At 58.5% G+C, this 20,092-nt stretch overlaps 1 protein-coding gene across 2 annotated transcripts in view; it reads left to right on the forward strand.

Moving 5' to 3' along the window:
- The first annotated feature begins 1,980 nt into the window (after window positions 1-1,980).
- Window positions 1,981-20,092, forward strand: part of ARHGEF2 (Rho/Rac guanine nucleotide exchange factor 2) — a 51,328-nt gene continuing 33,216 nt past the window's right edge. For both annotated transcript variants that reach the window (XM_090052092.1, XM_090052093.1), the window contains exons 1-5: window positions 1,981-2,270; window positions 3,579-3,744; window positions 4,919-5,012; window positions 6,029-6,068; window positions 11,266-11,395. In XM_090052092.1, coding sequence (XP_089908218.1) covers window positions 1,996-2,270; window positions 3,579-3,744; window positions 4,919-5,012; window positions 6,029-6,068; window positions 11,266-11,395 — 705 coding nt within the window. In that variant the 5' untranslated portion in view covers window positions 1,981-1,995. The remainder of the gene's footprint in view (window positions 2,271-3,578; window positions 3,745-4,918; window positions 5,013-6,028; window positions 6,069-11,265; window positions 11,396-20,092) is intronic.

Below are 20,092 nucleotides of genomic sequence, written 5' to 3' on the forward strand. Positions count from 1 at the left end.
GGTGGGGAGTCTCTTCCTACATTCATGTACAGTGCCTAGCATGGCAGGACCCCAATTGTAGCCAGGGCCTCTAGTTCCTTCCCTTCAGCTGTTGGAGCTAGGAACCTGTCTACACTAGGGCACCCTGCGGGAAGGTTTTTTCTCTTGCCAAAGGATTGGGGAGGGCAGTGACTTCTCTCCTGGAAGGAGGTGCACTTTAAAACCTCTCTTGCCCCTGCAGACTGGGGACAGACGGAGCACTTCAGTAACCTCCGGGCTTAGCTTCTTCAGGGGCTTTGTTCTCGTCCACCGTGACCCCACAGTGCCCTGTTCTCAGCCGTCTCTGCTCAAGGGCCCTCGAGCCTGAAATCAAAGGCCCAGGAATGTTTGAGCAGGTCTATGGGACTCTTTCTCTAACTCTTTCCCCTATGGGGAGGATACTTACAGCTGCCAGGTCTAAAACCTGAGAGGCACCAAAGACTTCAGGGTACCATCAAGCCTCAGAAAGAGAGGGATCCATGGCGATGAGTTTCTGCATGTTGCTTCTATGGCACTGGCTTGTTATTCCTGATCCTGCATTTCCAGGAAGGACTTGGATTTGTAGCTCTCCCTGGGGAAACGGGGACCCGAATCACAGTGCTGTGGTCCCAGGGTCCTGGTGGCTCTAACAGGGCCAGGATAGGTGCTGCCCCGGACCCATACCCCAGAATTTCCTTTGCTTTCCTGTTCTGGATGCTCTTGGGTTGATCTCGGTAGCGCCAGAGCGATGTTGGGGTTATGACAGTCCAGAAATAAGGTGAGAGACCAGGATATCTTTCAGGGGCATCTTTTATTGGACCAGCTGCATGGCTGGGATCCCATCATACCAGCTCCCAAATGCAAGATGTTTGTCATCGGGTGTCACATTGCAGGACGTGGTTGGTCTCATAGGAGATCACCCAAAGAAGTCCTGGTTTGATCTCTGTGGTGGGTGCAGCTGATGTGGTTTGTCTGTAAACCCAGGCCTGCTTCTCCCCCAGCACCCTCAGAGTTTTGGGCTCTGATCTGAGCTGGGTAGTGCCTCTAAGATTTTGGTGCTGGAGGGCAGAGGGGAGTGCTGATGCCTGATCATACCTGCATGTTGTGGGGGGAGACGTCCTTTCCATGCCCTGGCAGCATCCGCGGCTGCCCCTGGGCTCTGAACTTGCCACTTGAACCTGCTGTCCAGACCCAGGGGCCTCTGTAGAGCCCGGCTCCTCTTCCCGCCACCTCCGGCTGGCATTCCTGGGTGTTTAATGAATAACCCGATGCGGAGAGAGGGGGAGCTTGGCTGCAGCAGAGTTGTGCTGGTGTCTGAGCTCCAGTGACTGGGAGATAGGGGAGGCAGGGATTGGTTTAGTGTGGCCGACACGATCCTTCTCACCTGCCTTGATCGCTGTCTCCATCCCCAAGACCGGCCCGAACCCAAGTGAAGGTGGTAAGGGGGTGCCCAGCTGTCTTGGAAGGGGTCTGCTTTTTTCGCCTCCCTCTGGGCTTGGGTAGAGCCTGCTGGAAGGCAAAGGGTTAAGGAGTGAGTGAGGGATCCATTGGATCCAGCTGGTGCTGCTGGCTCAGGTCAGGTCAATGGCAGGATTGGTCCAAGTGGTGTACAGCGTAGATCTAAAGCCCTGGGACACAGACAGGGAGGCTGGGTTTTGTGCGCAGGTGCCCAGCACCTCCTCTGGCCCTGCTCTGGCAGCCACTTCCCCTCGGGCACTGCTGGAGGAAGGGGATAGGCAATTCACAAAGCTCCTGGCAGTGCTGTCCCACATCGTGGGGACTCGGGGATTCACCTCTGTGCTCTGCTGCTGGCTCCCCATTCAGCCTTGGTCACATTCCTTAGCCTGGTCAGTGGGGTAATACTGACTTGCCCTAGAAAGGACCCCAGCATCCTGGGTTCTGGTGTCCATAGCCTCTCCCCAGACTCGCAGCCCCAGCCTGATTTCTCCACTGCTCTGTTTGTCCCCTGCAGTGTCTGTCTGTCCTGCTAACGTGAGGATGAACAGCTCTGATGCCTTCCTGGACCCCTGTGGGACCCGGGGCCAGACATGCCGCTGCTTGTCAGCTGTGGAGCCGGGCTCATTGCCCGCTGGCGACGCAGGGTCCGGCTGGGACACTGAGGAAGAAGAGGAGGAAGAGGACCGGTTTCTGGGTGTGCCCCTGCGCCGGGTCTGTGGGCACCGGGCTGCCATGCAAGCCCATGACCCCTTCCGGCGCCACAGTTGGGAGCCAGGCAAGAAGCTGCAGGGCGCCGCAGGCTATGAGCAGATGAGGTAGGAGCTGGGCACTGCAGGGGGAGGGTCTGGGACCAAAGAGGGGGAGTATCGCCTGGTAGAGGATGTTAACAGCAGCTGTGGGGCCAAGGGCTCCATGTCCTGGGTCAGGACCTCCACCTGGGCCTGGGCCCATGTGCCATAGTGTTGGAGGATGTTTGAGGGGGGTGATTGGGAGACGTTGGTCAGCTAGGGAAGCAGCATGGCTGATGGACAGAGCCCTGCATAGCTGATGAACAGAGGGACACTTGGTTCTTGGCTTCATTAACAGCCTGAAGGCTGGTGCCTCAGTTTCCCCATTCATACATCACTGACTGTCCCAGGTCTTCCTGGCTTCCCACTCCAGCCCCATTCACCTGCTCTTCCCCCAGTGCATGTGGCCAGGTCCCAGACAGGATAGGAGACCAGGGCAGGGGACATAGGGTCCCTTCTCTATGCCCAGGCAGACAGCATCCTCTGCTAGCAGCCACAGGCCATGGCTACATTTCCCTTGCTGGGCGCTCAGTACCTCTTCCCTGGAGGTGAGTGCCAGGCTCCCCGTGCTCCAGGCTGGCTTCCAAGCCCCTCACTCTTTTGGTGGGAGGCCTCTGACTCTTCCTGGGTCCCAGATCAGCTTCAGACACCCTTTCCCTGCTCTGTTCTCTGTTTGCAAAGCTCCTTTATGGCCTCTCCCATCCCATGGGCCCTGCAAGCATGGGGCTGCAGTGCAGGGAGGTGGAGAGATGCTGTTGGGGGTGGGGGGGTCATTCCTTGAGCTCAACTCGTTCAGACACTACAGAAAGCAGCTCTGAACTCACCAGCCGCAGCCACGCACCCACTTCTGCAAATACCACTGAGCCGGAAGCTGGGCTGCTGCGTTGGAGGCAGCTGGTGTGTGGGGGCTTGAAGGCAGTCTGCTCTGGTATGTGGGCCACAGGCAGGTGGGCAGGGGATGGGGACCCTGATCTGGCCTTTGTCCAGCTCCCCCACTTATAAGTTGGATCTGCGCTGAGAGACTTGGAACACTGGAGCCCGGGGTGGTTGGTGCCTGGATTGGACAAGGACAGGAGCAGCAGCTTCTCCCAGCTGGCTTTTGGCCCCACTGATTTACTCCTCACAAGCCCTTCAGGGGCAGCTCAGAGCCAGAGGGTAGGAGAGGGGAAACTGAGACACAGCAAGAGGAAGCAGCTCTTAGGCTTGTAAGTGCCACGAGTGCCTGGCTCTGAGCAGGGAGGGGTGGGAGTGGGCCCCTAGTCTGTGCATGGGCTCATGGGGAGGGTGGAGGGTCCCCAGGGTCCAACCTCCCAGTTTCCCCTTCACCTCTTGCAGTGCCAGCCTGAAGGGCCTGGACCCTCCTGAGCTTGACGGCAACCTGGAGCCCCTGGCCAGACTGTCCCGGCAGGACCCACGCCGTGCCCCCATGGTCCGCAGCGTCGACACCCTGGAGTCTCTGCTCTCCCAGGATGAGGATGATGAGGACCTGGCACTGGCCAAGGTAGGGCTGCAGCTCTGCGATCCCCAGCATACAAGCATGGGGTGGACCTGGTGAGGGCTGGTGTGGAGCTCCTGTGGGCTTCGGCATGGATCTCTCTGGACAACCCCCTTGGCCTGATCCTGTCTTACTTCCATGCTCCAGGGCCTGGTGGGGGTCAGGAAGGAACGGCCTCCCTCCTTGGGCATTGCTGCTGCCCTCCTGGCAGGAATGGCCCTGAGCAAGGGGCCCACGTAGCCCATGGCCTGCCCTGAGCAAAGAGCCAGGGACCCAATTTGGTGTGGAGGTGGTGGAAAATGGATCTTTGCAGCCAGGCCTGGCTGGGGCGGGGGAGGCTGAGCTGTGGTCCAGCCCCCACATCCTCCATGGGCAGTTCTGCAGCATTGTAGCTGCCCATGGGGGTGGAGGAGGAAGCCAGGGAGGTTCCTGTTTGGAGGTGGGTTCCCCTCCATAAGCAGTTTTGTGTCTGGGTAGGGAAACTGGCAGCAGGAGAAAGCTGGGGGGAGAAACAAGCTGCAGCCTGGTCTGCAAGGGACCCCAGCCCTGCTGGCCCTGGCCACATGCCTCGGGGCTGTCTCTGAAGGTCTTCACCAAATCTCAGCCTGGCCATTGTTTGCCCAGATTTCCCCTTGCCGTTTCCTCAGCGCTGGGAGAGTCCACAGCAGATCTGAGCCTTGCTGTGCTAGGAGCTGTATGTGTCACGAGGGGCAGGGAGCTCACGTCCTAGATCTGGGGCAGAGGGGAAACTAGACACGGAGAATGTAAGTGCCTTGTGGCACAACAAGCTGGTGTGGGGAGCCTGGAGCAGAACCCAGGTGTCTGGGGTCAAGGCGGGGCCTGCACTGGGGATGCGTGCAGGGAGCTGCTGGTCTCCATGTGAAGTCCCAGGTAATGGGAAAGCCTGAGAAATCCCCTGGGGGAGCGGCTTTGCTGCTCCTGCCCTGCCTCCCACTCCCAGAAGTGGCCACAGTCCCAGCAGAACATGGAGAGAGTAGCTTTAGCACCTTCAGCCAAGCCCCAGCCTGGGCATGGGGCTGGTGCCACCTTTGACCCCCGGGGGAGCAGGAAGGGGCATTTGGCTAGTGCTTGGGGACCCACATGCAGCCAGCTGAGTGTCTGGTGCCCTCCGGCCTCTCCATCCGCGCTCCTTTGGCCCTGACTCCCAGCTTGTCCTCAGGATGGTGCCACGAGGCCAGGGCAGGGCTCCATGGGCACCAGCCTCTCCAAGTCCGTGTCCCTGAGTGGCATCGACAGCTTCCGGGACAAGGATGGTGAGTAGGGAAACACCTATGCCCCCTGTCCTGCCCTTTGTCCTTTGCCCTCACTCCCTGGCACTGGATAGGTTTGGGGCTGAGCGTGTTGTCCTGCAGCTTCACCAGGAGGCGCTCGTTGCCCGGGAGGGATCTCCGGCTGTCCCTTCCCGTCCTGCCAGCAGTGCTGGCGTTGTCCAGCAGGGAGAGTGCTGAGACTGCGCATCCCTGGGCAGGCGGCTCCGACTGCCCCTGCTCTCAGGGCTGCCAGCCGGGAAGGTGGTAGAGGGGTGGCTTGGGTCCCTTCTGGAACCCCCCAGTGTTTGCTGGCTGCAGTGCTGAGCTGGCAGGGGGTGCAGAGGCTCTTGCTGATGAGGGGCAGGGGCTTGTCTAGGAGAGCCAAAGCAGATTCAAATCCCGACCCTGTTCTGCCTCTGGCCCAGGTCCTGGCAGGGAGGGTGGGCACCAGGGCACAGCCAGCGTTGGGCACCAGGGACTCAGCTGAGAAGGGCCCAAGGACAGGGGTGAATCATGCCTGATTGGGGAACTGCTTTGCTCTGGGGTAGGTTTGGCTGCATCCTCCAGCCAGGTGAGTGGGGGCTGTCTAGTCTGTGCCCCTGCCTTGGGACCCTTCCCTCGCCCCCCCCAAGTCCCCTGGTGACATACTACCCCACCCCGTGACATACTACCCCACCCCGTGGTGCCCTCCTGCTCCCATTCTGGCTGTGGATGGAGCTGCCTTCTGCACCATGGCCGAGGTGAGGGATTGATCCCTGTCACCTTTAGGGCAAACACTGACTCAGGGGAATGAGATACTGCCATCAGGCTCAATGTGGACACCCCATCTGAGCCAGGTTATGGGTACAGGAAAGTTTTGGGTGGGGAGTTGTATCCCGCATCCCAGGAACCTACTGCTCCAGCCATCCCAGACTCACCGCCCCTTGACCCTGCCTCACATCCCCATATTTCAGGGGACTCTGCAGAAGCAGGTGGATTTCATGGCACTCAGCTCAGTCTTTGGTCTTGTATCATTGCAGACCTCTCTCCCTTTGCTTCGGAAATCAGCCTTACTGACAGGTGCGTAAGTTATTGCTTATTGTAAAGCTATTTTAGCCTGTGCACAGAGGAGGCGGGGCAGACAGGCAGCAAGTTCAGACCCAGGAGATCCTGGCCCCACTACTTTCTCTGCCTTGGGCACATACCTGAATCTGTCTTGTGCTTCAGTTTTCCTGCCTGTAAAATGGGCATGATGGCATTAGCATCACTTGCACAACACTTTGTGATCCCCTGGCACAGTGGGGGCCCTGGATCCTGCTGTGGCTGTGGGAATACAAGCAGTTCTCCCAAGTGGTGAAGGTTTACCGGGTGAAGACGTGGCCGATCTAACAGAACCAGGGCTTCAGAGGGACAGAAAAAAATCTCAGCAGAAACCTGCAGGGCACTCAAGGCTTTTGCTGGATGTGGGCAGCATCATGCCAGGGTCGCCACCCCCTCAGTCTCCTGATTTACAGCTTCCAGACCCTTTCCTTCCCCCTCCTGCTCACCAACCTCCCAGGACTCGTGGTTGCAAGGCCCAGTGAGAAACTGGAGCTGCTTTTTTCCACGAGAGCCAAGATTCTCTCCTAAGGACTCAGCTCCAGCAGCCACAGCTTGTTGTATTTGCAATATCCTCGCATGGCGCCAATGGACAAACTCCCTCCACTGGACAGAGCCTGGGAAGCAGATTGTCAGCCGGGAAGAGCTGCTGGAAGATGGCGGGTTGCTTGGTTAAAGGATCTAGAGGGGATTTGCCAGGATCGAGAGGGGACAGGGCCTTTGCCGGTGAGATTAGCACCCTGGAGTGTCCCTGGAAGTCCTCTTTAAGCCCTTTCCCAGGCCCTTGCGGCAGCTGCAGCTGGCACGTCCCGGCGGATTCATGGAATGTGACTGATACAAGTGCCATAATGGGTTGAGTCACGCAGCCTCCCCCTGTCTTCCAGCCAGCTGAGGAGAGGTGGGCCCTGTGCCCTAAAACCTGCCAGGAGAGGAATGTGATGGAGGGCCAGATCCTCCCCATTAGAGCAAGGAGGCAGTAGAGTAGATGCCAAGAAAGGTGCAGGCTCTCCATCACTGGAAAGGTTCAAGGAGAGGTTGGAAAGCCACTGGTGGGGGTGATCTAGGCAGAGGGATGTCTTTGTTTTACTCAGAATTTCCCAGAATGCTGGGCTCTGCTGGCTGCCACATGGAGCCAGGAAGGAATATTTTCACTCTCCTGTGTGTGATGGGGGAGTCACCTTCAGCATCAGGTACTGGCTGCAGCCTGAGCTGGGGATGGGGACTGGGCTGTGCCAGTGCTCCTGCTGGGACTCAACACCAGAGTGTCCTGGCTAAAAGGTCTTGCCTCTCCACTCTGATCACATTTGGGGTCAGGAAGGAATTTCCCTCCCTGGTCAGACTGGTACGGACTGCGGGGGGACACAGCCTCTGCTTGGGGTCTCTCAAATATCTATTAACAACCTCAGCAGCAGCAGGATGTTGGCCATGTGGTCCCCCTGTTTTCCACGAAGCAGGGTGGGGTGTGAGGTCTCGTAGTGGGGTGTCAGGGTTGACAAGGACATATCCAAGATAGTTTGGATCTGGCCTCAGGCAAGGGGTTGGACTAGAGGTGACCTCCAGAGATCCCTTCTAGCCTTGTGGTTCTAGGAGCTTTCTAGACAAAGAGGGGCTCGGACACAGCTGAAACAGGTGCCCAGGGTTGGGATCTAGGAGACAAACCACCTTCAGCCGAGGGGAATCCAATGGGCTTGAGTAGTCACAGGAGAAGAGAAGGAACCCAGGGCAGGGAGCTGGTGTAGGACGCACAGCGATGACGGGGCTGCCCCAAGCCGGACTTGCTGCTTCAGGGAGAAGCTGGTTTGGACCCAAAAGGAAGACAAAATTCCCATGTGTTTTCATAGATATTCCCCCCCCCACCTCCCCCCCCCAGCTTCCCTGAGGATGTGAGCCGCACTCTTGCCTCCTGACCAAGTGCCGTGGTGTCACTGTCACAGCACCAGCAGCGGAAACAGGCAGTAGCTCCAAGGCAGTGCCAGACCCAGGGAGGAGATGCTGGGTTTTAGTTCCAGCCTTTTGGAAAATGTTTCTTAAAATTTAACAAAACTGACATGATTTGGGGAAACATCCGATCAAGAGAGGGAGCAGAATATTTCACTCCAAAGGGGAAAACAAGCTGCCCGCTGCTCTGGGTTACTGCCTGTGTTACATGTGGGCCTGGGATGCAGGTTCAGATCCTGCCCCAGCACAATGCCTGCCTTAGCCTTTACATTTTGCCTTGTGCTGCCACTTGCTGGGTAACCTTGGCAATTGCTTCCCTTCTCTGTGCCTCAGTTTCTCTGTAACAGAGACGCTGCTGCCGCCAGATGGTGCATCCCTGCATGCTGGCCAAGTCCCTTTTTCTAGCCAGTAGCCTCCAGTTTTTGACTCGGGGGTTGCTGTCTCTTCCATCCCCCACAAACCTCTCCCTCCCTCTGCAAGGGAAGCAGAGCTGGGTATGGGACCCAGGAGTCCTGCCCCCTCCTGTCCCTGCTCTTCCAATCACACTGCTGCAAAATAGAAGTCCTGACTGCCAGCCCCCCAATGCTCTCCCCAGCAGACCCCAGTTCCCCCCCAAGCTGGGAATGGGATCATTGGGATTGTGTTTGTTCTGACCACTACCCCCCGCTCCCCGGGGCTGCCTGCCACACACTGCGCCCCATTGTTTGTGCCTGTGTCAGGACAGGACGGGCTGTGTGATTCATTGTGCAGCCACGTGCTTTCGTGATCGCTCGCGGCAGGGCACTGGGCAGCCTCCATGGGCCGAGGGAGGTGGCTAAAGGGGGTCCTGATGGGTGAAGCCAGGAGAGCTGAACAAAGCCAGTAGCAACTGGGATCTGCAAACCTTGCACCAGTTTTGAGCACACCTGGAGCCGGTGAGGTTTGGGATAGGAAGCGATGAAGCAGGCAGCATCCTGATGACACTGCAGGTGAGGCAATGCCCTATGGAGGCTTTCCCCATCCCAGCTGGACTCCGGGACTCTAGGGACAAAAAGGGCTGCAGTGGCCACCTGGCCGGACCTGCTTAGAGACACCAGGACCCTTGGTCGCGCACAAGCCCACAGAGGTGGAGAAACTCTTTCGTGCTTTTACAGCTCCAAGCACAGCCGGAGGCTCCTGGCTCATGTCTGGAGCTACTGTTATCCTAGCAGAGGTTGTCACCTTGCAAAGAGTCCCTGTCCTTTGAGTGCAATGTCAGGATGCCAGAGAATTTGCCCCTGAAGCTGGACCTGAGGTCAGGATGGATCGCATGGTTCTGACCCTGTCTCTGCTGTTCCCTCTTGGTGACCCAACCCAACCGGCCCCCACATCTGGGATTGCCCCGGAAATGAGCTCCAGGCCATGGACTCAGCAGCACGACTTCAGCACAAGATCTGATCAGGGACCTGGGGCTGGGAAGGGAGCCCAGGCCTTGGAGAATGGGGAACATTGGTGAGCAGAGCAGGGGAGGCAAGCAGAAGGTGCTGGGGTTCATGCGCCATTGGTTTCAGGATGGATCTGTCCAAGAGATGATTGCTTGTCTGGCTGTTTTGCTCATGGTGTGTGTGTGGGGTGGGGGGGCGGGGGGTAGGAGGGCATGCCTGTATTCATATGGATGTGTGCATACATGGGACGTGTATGTACGTGTGTGGGGGTCATATTTGTGTGTATATGGGTTTGTGTGGGGTGCATGTGTGTGTGTGCTTGGGGCATGCATGTGTTTGTGCACATGTATGTGTGCATATGGGTGTGTGTGCATATGTGGAGGGTGCGGCTCCCCCTGTGATGCCTAGATGCTACCCCCAGCCTCGACCCCTATCTCTAGCAGTGGGTAGGATGCTGATGCCAGGCCCTGCCCAGTGCTGGGCTGAGACCCATCCAACTTGTTCTACCTAACCCAATGGGAATGCCTAGGCTAGGAAGAGTGGGTGACATGCAGGTGTTGTGGTGTGGGCCTAGGGCTGGGTGTCTCTTCCCTGTCACACCAGGCATGCCCTGCCCTCCAGGCGCAGGGAGCATGACAGGCCCTCCTCCCACATTGTCGATCTCCATTCATTCCCTGGGCCCTGTCACAGCCCATTCCCATCTTCATTAGGGGCTTTGTTGTGCTGGAGCTGGGATTACTGAGCAGCCACTGCCTGGCGTGGGACAGATCAGCCAGAAAGATTCCAGCGGCCCCCTGGCCCAGAGCCCCGGCAGGGCCGATTTTGCTGGACCTGTTGCCACGGTGTCGGATGGGCCCCGCTCTCCCTTCTCTCCAAGTAGCTTCCCTGCCCCTGGGCCTGAAGCCTGCTCTGAGACACAGGTGTGTGCCCTGCTCCCATGTGGCTCCGTGCCCGGGACTGGTGAGCTAGTGTCTGGTGTGTGCAGGCGTGTGGGTTTGTGGGGCTGGGGGAGTGTGCACATGTGTTCATCCATACACATGTGCCTGCATGTGCAGGTGTCCATGTTTGCCTGCTTGTGTGTGCATGCATGTCTATGCACATACAAGCAGGCCCACATGGACACCTGCACACTCAGGCACATATGCATGTGTGTGTGCCTGAGAGTGTAAGACTGTGTGTATTGTGTGTATGCCTGTGTGTGCATATGTCTGTGCATGTATGCTTATGCATGTCTGCATGTGCATATGTATGTGCACACCTACGTGTGCATGTGTGGGTACCTGTGGGTGCAGGTGCATGCACATGTGTGCCTGCGGTTCGGAGGTGCGAGCAGCTTCTGGTGTGTGTCCTGTCCTGCACCAGCCATATCAACACCTGGGCGAGGGGGTCTCCTTGTGTGCAGGGAGGGGAAACCTCTTGCTCAGAGAACCCCAGAACAGAGCTGGGACTAGACCCCTGAACTTCTGGGTCCCAGACCCCTGAAATGCTGCCCCTGTGTCCCCCTCAGCTCTGCACCACGTTGTGTGATTGAACAGGGAGGGACCTTGGTTGGTGATGGGGGCAGTTATTCCACTGCTGCCCATCACCCTGGCATCAGAGCTGGTGCTCGCAGTAGGGTGATATAGGGATGCAGCTCCCCCCCACTTCACCCTCCCGCCGGCACCCAGCCCAGCTCGCCCGCTGCCTGAGCAAACACAAGGGGCTCTGTGTGCTGGCCCAGCTGGGAGCCAGCGTGGCGTGAAGTCAGCGGGGCGCTCGGCCCCTCCTGATTTCCTGGGCTCTGAGCAGCGCTGGCCGGCGACTCAGGGAGGCTTCAGCGGCTGCCGTTTTCCCCGCAGCTTCGGCCTCGGGAGCTGTGGGCAGCTGGACGCCACAGGGGAGGCCGGGCAGCCGCAGCTGCACTACTGGGAGGCGACGCGTCTGGGACGCACCCTCAGCTTCATCAAGAAGATGACGGGCAAGGCCAAGGTAGGAGGCACCACGCAGGGGGTGGTGAGGGTGGCCTGGCAGCTGTCTGGCTTCCCTGTGGCTCTTGGGTTCTCTCCTTGGCCCTGCTTGGAGCATGCCAGAGGGGGGCAGGACTCCTGGGGTCTCTTGCTTCAGAGGAGGGGTGTGGGGTGCAGCATGGAGGAGTTCATACCAAGCTGTCTTGTGGCTATTGGGATGTCCTTTGGGGTCTCTGTGCCTCAGTTTCCCCTTCCTGCCTGACAGAATTGTGGGGCTCCATAAACAGCCAACGTGGGGCGGGGGATGAGCTGGGAGCTTTGTTCTTCCAGCAACCCTGAGGCCTGTTCAGCTCCCCTCCTTCCCTCTCTGTGGACTCCCGGATCTTGGCCCAGGAGATCCTTCAGTCTTACCTCAAAGAGGCCCCCACCAAGCTCAGGCTGTCCCTGGTTCACAAGCCCTAATGACTGAGCAGGGGAGACGAGAATCTTGCCCCAATCTGGGTGGGAGCAGTGGGGCAGAGACTAAGTGACTTGACCAAGGTCATTCAGGGAGTCAGTGGCAGAGCCAGGAGCAGTGCCCTGGGCCCTAGGGCTCTTTTGGCTGCAGAAGGATGCAGGCTGCAAGGAGAGAGGGATGCTGCTGCCTCGTGTCTGCTCAGTGCTGTCCTTGGGCCCCTGCTTCTTCCCCAGCCACCTGGGCTGAGCAGCTTGCAGGCCCCACTGCTCCCCTGATGCTGGAAGAGCCTGCCTGCGCTGTTGTTTGGAGGTCTCACATGGGCCAGGCCGGGGGTTGGGGAGCCCTCTGGGCCCCAACATACAACCCCGCGCTGAGGCTGCAGGGAGCCTGTGCGTGAGCAGTTGCTTCCTCATGTCCTCATGAGCACCAGGTTCCTGTCTCCTGGCTGCTGCCTCCAGCTGCTGAGGGGGCGGGGGCTGCTCAGGGGCGCAGTGCAGTCCACGCAGAGGGAAACAGGGCTGGGAGCCTGCCGCACCCAGATTACAACCGTCCGTCCTAAATCCAGCCCATCTAAACTAATCCTCCCCTCCCTCTCGGCTGGAGCAAGGCGGATTAGGCGCCAGCTGTGAGCACATCTGGACATGCTGGTCAGGTGGTGCAGGGGTGCTCTGACCGCCCTGCCCTGCTGCCATGGGCCCTGTCGTCCCTCTGCCAATGGCCCTGGTGCGAGAGTCGTGAGTGCTGGGAGCATGTGGCTGTTGAGTGGGGCCACATGGCTTTCTGCGCTGCCTGGGGCTGGCTGGAGGGTGGCGGAGGATGAGAGCTCCCCGCGTGGACCACAGCCCTGGCTGAGATCAAGCCTCATGGTGCTGTGGGAAGTGACAGGCCTGGCCCCATGGAGCTTGCAAGTGGGGGGAAGAAGGCGAGTGAGAGGCACATGCCAGGCTGGCCCCTTCACTCCTGCGGCCAGGGGAGCCCATCTGTCTGGACCCGTGTCAGGACAGGACCGAGCTCTCCAGGTGCTACCAGCCCAGGGGCTCCCTGGTACCACATACAGTGGGCTCTCCGCCCTTCTCCCAGCTGGGTATGGTGGTGCTGGGCCTGCCTTGGGTGTTTTGGTCTTGCCCATCCAGCTGCATCTGCCCAAAGGCTGGAATCAGCTTCAAAGCAGCCCCAGGAGCTGCTGTGGCCTCTAATTGATGCCAGATGCTTGGTCCCGCAGGGAGGGGTGATGGGTCCGGCCATGGTTGGGAGGCTGTTAGTTTTTCTGTTGCTAATTGAGGCGCCCTGTGCTGCTCTAGGTATGAGCCAAGCTGCAGCCAGGGCCCCACAGGTTTCCCAGAGGGCCTGGCTTCATCTCTCGGCACTGGCATTCAGGGAAAAGGTGTCTGCATGGGGTGTCTCTTCACTTAGAGAAATAGGGCTTGCTCCAGAGGCTTCTTCCTCTGAGCTCTGTTGCTTGTGTACTCAGCAGGTTTTCCCTTGGTTGGCCTTTGGAGGGGAGAGCTGCTAACCCTGGACTCCGGTGTTTGCAGGCTGTGCCTCGCCTCGTGTGTGGAGGGGAGACCTTGGCAGCGCAAGGGGCTGTGGGAAGCTAAGCTGTGGCATTCTGCCCTGGAGAGGGCTGTGTCTGTGCTGGCTGGGCAGCTCTCTCTGGCCTCTCTCTGAGTACTGAATCCCCGCTGCGTTCCACCTCAGAGGCAGCTGCATCCCAGCAATTAGCAAGGGCAGGTTTGGGCATCAGCTTGTTTGCAAACTCTCCCGCTCTCTGCCTGATGTTGTCACCCACTTGGTTCAACCTCAGCTATTTTTAGATGGGACTGAGCTGGGAGCTGGGTATGTATTTAGAGAAAGCCCAGCCCCTCCCAGGGCTCTGCTGGGGCCCCTGCCAAGCTGTCTCCACTCTCCCCAGTGCTCTCTGCTCCCAGCCCCCCTGCCAGGCCCAACACCCAGCTGCTTGCTTCTTAAAGATGCAGGATCCCAGGCAGAGGGAGCTTGCCCCCAAGCCTAATAGGGGGCACCATCCTGCTAGGTGTTGGAGAGCTGTGCCTCAGATGTGAGCCTGGAAGGAGGGGCCCATCCTGCTTTGGGGATCCTGTCAAGAGCATCAGCAATGGGGGTCAAATCCTGGCTCTGACTGCACCCAGTCCATTGTGGGGGGAGCTCCCAGCTTGACCCTAGACCCCGGACCCAGCTTGACCCCACAACTGGATCTGATTTTCAGCTGGGATCCACGGCAAGAGCAGAATGGGCTAAACTAGGCCCTGCGGCCAGCTCACCGTGCAGTTCGGTGCACCCACAGGCACCTGCTATAAATCCTGGGGAAAATCACATACTGTATGCACAGGGGGTGGGGTACATGCATCATCTCCTGGCACATTATGTCCAGCCCCCCAGGAAGAAGGAAGGTGAGAGCTTGGACCCCATGTGGTAGCTATGAATTGGGTCACTGGGTGCTGGAGCTAGAAGCCAGGGTGATGGGTGCTGGGTAAAGAACACGCCTGGAGCAGAGCATCAGCCCTAGCCGTGCTGACAGCTCGGTGACTGCTGGCTTCTGCTGTAGCTGCTTTGCCAGAGCTGTGCTCCCCATCCCCCATGGCTGGAGGGGGCACGTGTAGTTTGCAGTCCAATCCCAGCTCTGGGACTGGGGGGGGGTCACTTCCAGCCCTGTGCCTGGCCTGGTGCCAAGCCAGGGGCCATAGTGGGCAGTCTTGGGTCTGGAACCAGGGCAGAGGTTCAGGAAAGTCTGTGCCGACGCTAGCGAGTGGGGGGGGATGTGGGGGGCACAGAACACTCGTGGCAGCAGGGAGGGGGTCCAGCACCTAGGAGGTAGCACCGGGGCAGGTCAGGACGGCGGGGAGGTGTCTCTGGGGTCTGCGTCTCTGCCTGGAGGGACTCCATCACACCCAGATGAGAGGATCTGAAAGGGAAGTAGGGCAGGACTCCAAGTACTGATCACCTTCACACCTTACCTCCCCCACAACGCCCACCCTGAGGGGAGGAGGTGTTCTCCCCATTGCACAGCTGGCAAAACTGAGCCCACGGCTGGATCGCAGCCAACCCTGGGGGCCCTGCCTTTGGGAAGTGACTTGCATTTGCCCCGCCGCCTCGTTGTGACCTAGTTTCCCCTTCTTGCTCAGTCGAAAAGATCTGGGTTGGTGGGAGGTGAGTGAGCAGAGGAGACTGTGACTCAGAGGACACGGCATCCTCGTACTAGAGGTGGGAGCTGGTGATGAGCACAACCCCCACGCAGCCCCTGGGCCAGGGGTGGGGAATGCCGGTGAGGGTGGTGTTACCCCTGACTGCCCCCCCGCACCCTGCCCCTGGTAAAACCAGGCATTTTCCCATTGGTGGAGGTGGAAACTGAGGCTGGGAGCATGTGACTGCCCCCTGCTGGACCTTGCATAGGGTCAGAACAGGGTGCCACAGGCCCTTGGCTCCCAGGTCGTGTCCAGGGCCGAGCCATGGGACCCAGCTTTCTCTGGCTGCTCTGCTGATCATGTGAGGAGGGGGCCAGCCCTTAGCATGGTCTCTTGATAACTACTCCACCACACTCACTCTGACCCCAGCTGTTTGTTAAGGAGCTGCTGTCACTATGGGAACCAGGTGCCTGCAGGAGAGGACAAAGGGGCCTTTTGTTTGGGGACCAGACACCTGCTGTGCCCTCCCTCCCTCCCTGCCCAAATTCCACCCCCAGCCACCTGGGTCACCCCCTCCACCATCGTGGGCACCAGGCAGGGCCTTGCCTTGTGGCCACTTAAGCTGCATCTTGGTCTCTGTTAAGGGGAAAGCAGAAGTTTCAAGGGGCATCTGTTGGGTGGGTGGGGGATGCCATCTGCCCCTGCAGGAGGAGACTGCAGTTCCCCTGCTTGGGGCTCCTGGGTATCCCCTGAGGATGGAGGACATCAAACTGGAGCTGCTTTCAGAGCATGAGAGCCAGTTCCTTGAGTTATCCTGTTCCTGTCCCCCCTCCATGCCTCAGTTTCCCCCGTCTGGTCACACTGGATGGTGTCAGGGGCCAGATCCCTGCAAAAGGGATGTACAGCACCTAGCACACAGGCCAAGAGTCTGTTCCTGGAATAAACAGCAGCCTGCAGGCGTTCCCCAATGCTGAGGCCATTACCGAGAGTGTGAGCATCCATCACAGGGAGGAAGCTGGGGAATGGAGCTATTTAAAGCAAAAACAACAAGCTTGGAGGCGGGTTCTGGCCTCTTCCCAAGGGAGCTGTTGGGGGAGGGCAGTGAATCCAACCCCAGAGGGGGCATAGTATAGCAGCCCCCTGTGGGGTGGTGCACCGGACCTGCACCCCAATTCTGGCATGTCTGTGTGTAGGGCAGCAGCACTCAGACCCTGGGCCCCAGCCCACCAGGCACTGTACTGGCGTGGAGTTGTGCAATGGGGAGCAACTGGTTTGTGCCGTGAGGTTTTGCTGAGGGGTGAGCTAGGCAGGGGCTGGCACCCACCGCAGAGCCCTGTCACTTGCCACTGCTTCTCGATCATGGCCTGCAAATGATGGAGACATGGGGCTCTTTCCTTGCTCTGAGAGGCCATGCATCCCCACCCCCTTCCTGGGAAGGGCTTTTCGTAGCCTGCTACGCCCTATCTCTAGCCTCAGGAAAGGAAACCAGCCTGGAGTCTCCCCCCAGTCCCCATGAGGAGCTGTTTCCTGGCACGTGACGTCCTGTCTGCCCCCGCACCAGGGGTTTCCCATAGATGGAAGCTGCATCTGGTCCCAGCCTCACCTGGGACCCCTGGAGCCAGCAGTCGGCTCATGGTGCCTCTGACAGGGGATGGGAGGGGTCTCTCGAGCAGTATGTGGCCCCCCCTCTGATTGACATATCAAGGCCTTCCTTATGCTAGGCGCTACACGTGCACATAATGAGACCACGACCTGAAAGAGCTCATGGGCTAAAGACAGGAGGGAGAAACTGAGGCACAGACAGCATCAGTGGCAATAGCAGAACTAGACCCAGGCAGGTGTCTTCTCCCATCAGCCGAACCAGTCTGGATTGCCCGTGGGGAGCACCCAGGCACGTGGGTGAGAGCGGGACCAGATGTATTGCCTGAGTCCTGCCAGAGAGGACAAGCCCCATGCCTTGGGGGTGGACACTGGGAGGAGTCCCCATGAATAAGCCCAACCTGCTCCCCATCTCTGTCAGCAGCTCAGCCCTTTCCCCACTTCCTCAGCCAGAGTTTGGCTGGAAACACGAGCGTGTTGCAATCCTGCCTTTGTCTGGGCTGATCGTAGCTTGGCCTTGGCACTGGGTCCGGCTGCTGCGGGGGGACGTTTGCAGCTGCCACAACCCCGGCAACAGCAGGCCGGCGAGAAGGGAGCAGTGAATTAATGGCCAGGGGTCTCCAGAGCACTGGGCTTAGCCAAGGCTTGGGGGAGGGCACGGGAAAGCCTCCTGCACTGATTTCTTCAGCTGCTGTTTTCCTTTTGCTTGCTTGCATGTTCTCTGCAGCCTTCAGAAGGTGAATGCAGCTTGCTGGGAGCTTGGTTCAGACAGCGACTGGCTGGGTGGACAGTGCACTGGGCTGGGAGCCAGGAGAATTGGGTTTGACTTCTGGTTCTACTGGATGAAAGTCCCTTCTTTCTGTGCCTCAGTTTTCCCCTCTGTAAAATGAGACCATTGTCTCCTTGGGAGGTGAATTGCTGCCTTCAGGGCCTGCTGGTGGAGACTGGAGGTGTTCAAGAAGATAAGCAGGGGATCAGGGATGATCTAAGTGTATGGATGCCTATGTTCTACTGTGAAGACTTCCCAGGCTTCTGGGCTTTGCTGGCTGCCCTCACCCCTCTCTTTTTGCTCCATGTGTCAGGGGGTTTTTAAGCCTTCTTCAGAGGTACTTGGGTATTGGCTACAGCCCAGGCTGGGGATGGGGACTGGGCTGTGCCAATGCTTCTGCTGGGACTCAACCCTGGAGAGTCCTGGCTAGAGGGTCTTGCCCATCTGCTCAGGGTCAGACCAATGCCTCTTTGGGGTCAGGAAGAAAATTTCCCCCATGGTCAGATTGGTACAGACTTGGGAAGGGGTTAACCTTCTTCTGAAGCAGGGACCCAGTCTGTCTGGGATGCATGGAGCATCTATTAGCACCCTTTGCAGCAGCCAGATGTTGGCTGCCATGTTCCCCCCGTTTTCCCTGGGGCAGGTTCGGGTGTGATGTCCTGCAGTGTGGATGCATCAGAGATGGCTATGGTTAGACAATGGGTTTGTCTGGGCTGGTTTGGACAGGGCTGATCCTGCCTCAGGCAGGGGGTTAGACTGGATGGGGCCTGTGGAGGTCCCTTTCAGCCTACTTTATGATTTCTATGCTATGATCCTTCCCTCTCCAGCAACAGGCAAGGTCCTCCTTGTCTCTACACACAACTCAATCAACTTTCAGATGAAATCTGGGTGGGTTTACCCCAGGGCTTAATACCTTGGTGCCCACTGAATTAAGTCCAATCATACTGAACCCAATGTCAGTTGATGAGAGTGTCCCCACCAGCCGTGCAGAGACCCAGGGGCTCTGATCAGTGATTTACTCGCTTGCGTAAAAAGCTGCTTATAGAGCCAAGGGTTGGTCTCAGCAGCTGGACTGACTCAGGCCCCAGCCCTGCGCCCGCCGCAGTGATCCCATCGTGTCCCCCCACCCCTTCATTTCTCCGCTAGGCAGCACCTGTTTAATGGGTCACGGTTTTAAAACTGCCACTGGGATCTTGTTAAGCGGCAGATGGGTGGGTGTGGGCTGACAAGCAGGGAACAGGGCCCGTTCCCATGGCAAAAGGAAGGGGAAATTCTATCTGGCGATGACCTTGATCTGCTGCAAACAGCTCCCGGGGGCTGGTTTTCTGGTTCATCAGGTTCTGAATGCAGAGATGCTGGTCCCAGCTAATCCTTCCTTGGGGCCCCCTGGGTAACAGGAGAGGTGGCCATCTCCTGCCTCTCCCCTGGCCCAGACCTCTCCCATCCTTGCCTTGGGCTGAATGCACCCCAGCCCCAGTCTCCGAGACCCCAGAGCTGGGAGGTAAGAACGATCCCCCCCGCATTCCTCCTTGTGTGTGTCCAGCCACCCCCGATCTTGAGGCCAGTCCATGATGGAGCTGGGAACAGGACCCAGGAGTTCAGAGCCATGATCCCGGCCCTCTTATTGGCACTCCTATGCTGCTGGGAGTTGGGGGAGAGTTATGGAGCCCAGAGGGGAACTGACCCCTTGTCCTGTGCTTAGGCTCCCATCCTCAGGCTGTGCTCTTAGCTAATGAGCTCCAGGTGCCTGCCTGCACCCAGTCCTTGCGGTAAGATGAGGGCACTGGCAAGGGGCCTTAGCTCAGCACACACTGGGTGCTGGAGGGAAGTGTGCTGAGAAACGTGTGCACGTGTGTATACCCCATGTGCATGCACATACACACATGCATTGAATTTCTGTATTTTATTGTTCGCTTAACCAGACTCCTAGAAATGTTTGGCAGGAAGGGATCTCTCGAGGTCACATCTAGTCCAGCCCCCTTGTCTGACTTCTCACTGAAATAACTGACCAGCTCTGCTGCCCAGCTAGGACTAGCAGACAGGGGAGCGTGCTTCTGCCACAAGAGGGTCATGCAGATGGCCAAGCTAAACTCTGGCTCTGATGAGCTCCTCCTGGCTCCCTTTGGGCCCTGCCATAGCACAGTGAGCTCATAACAGAGGATCCTGGCTGGGATCGGGGCCCTGCCCATGCCAGTCTCTGCACGACTTCGAAGTGTGCAACACATGTGGACGTGGAGGGCCTTTGGGTGAGGTGTCAGTGAGGAAGCCAGGGCCAGAATCCAACTCCCAGCCCCCAACCCTTGCTTTTGTGGTTGTGGGGGGAGAGGAAGCAACTCATTTAGCATCTCAGCAGAGCTGGGATAGGACCCCAGCATCCCTGGGTGGGCCCCGCTGCCCCTTCCAACCTGCAGCTCCTTCCAGCTGTGGCAGGGCCCTGCATGCACAGCCCTGACATGGCCTCGCGGTGGGGGAAAGCAAACCCTGTATTCATTCCAAGTCCCCCCTGCTCTGGGCTGGGCTGGGCTGGACTTGTTTAAACACCGATGTGATGTTTTTCTTTCCCTGCCTCTCACTGGGAATCCTGAAGCCCAGAGCAGATCTGTCCTGTGCTAGGCTTTATGAGCTGCGGCCCTGTGCTTTATCTCCCCATTTAAACCTCCATTTCTGTCCAGTACCATTCAACGTCCCAGTAGGATGCCAAGGTGGGGGACTTTTTTCAGGGCTGGCAGCTGTTAGCAGTTACTCATTAAGCAG

This window comes from Crocodylus siamensis, chromosome 6 (genome assembly GCF_052110815.1).
Source record: "Crocodylus siamensis isolate JL-2025a chromosome 6, ASM5211081v1, whole genome shotgun sequence".
In the NCBI taxonomy this organism is placed as follows: Eukaryota; Metazoa; Chordata; order Crocodylia; family Crocodylidae; genus Crocodylus; species Crocodylus siamensis.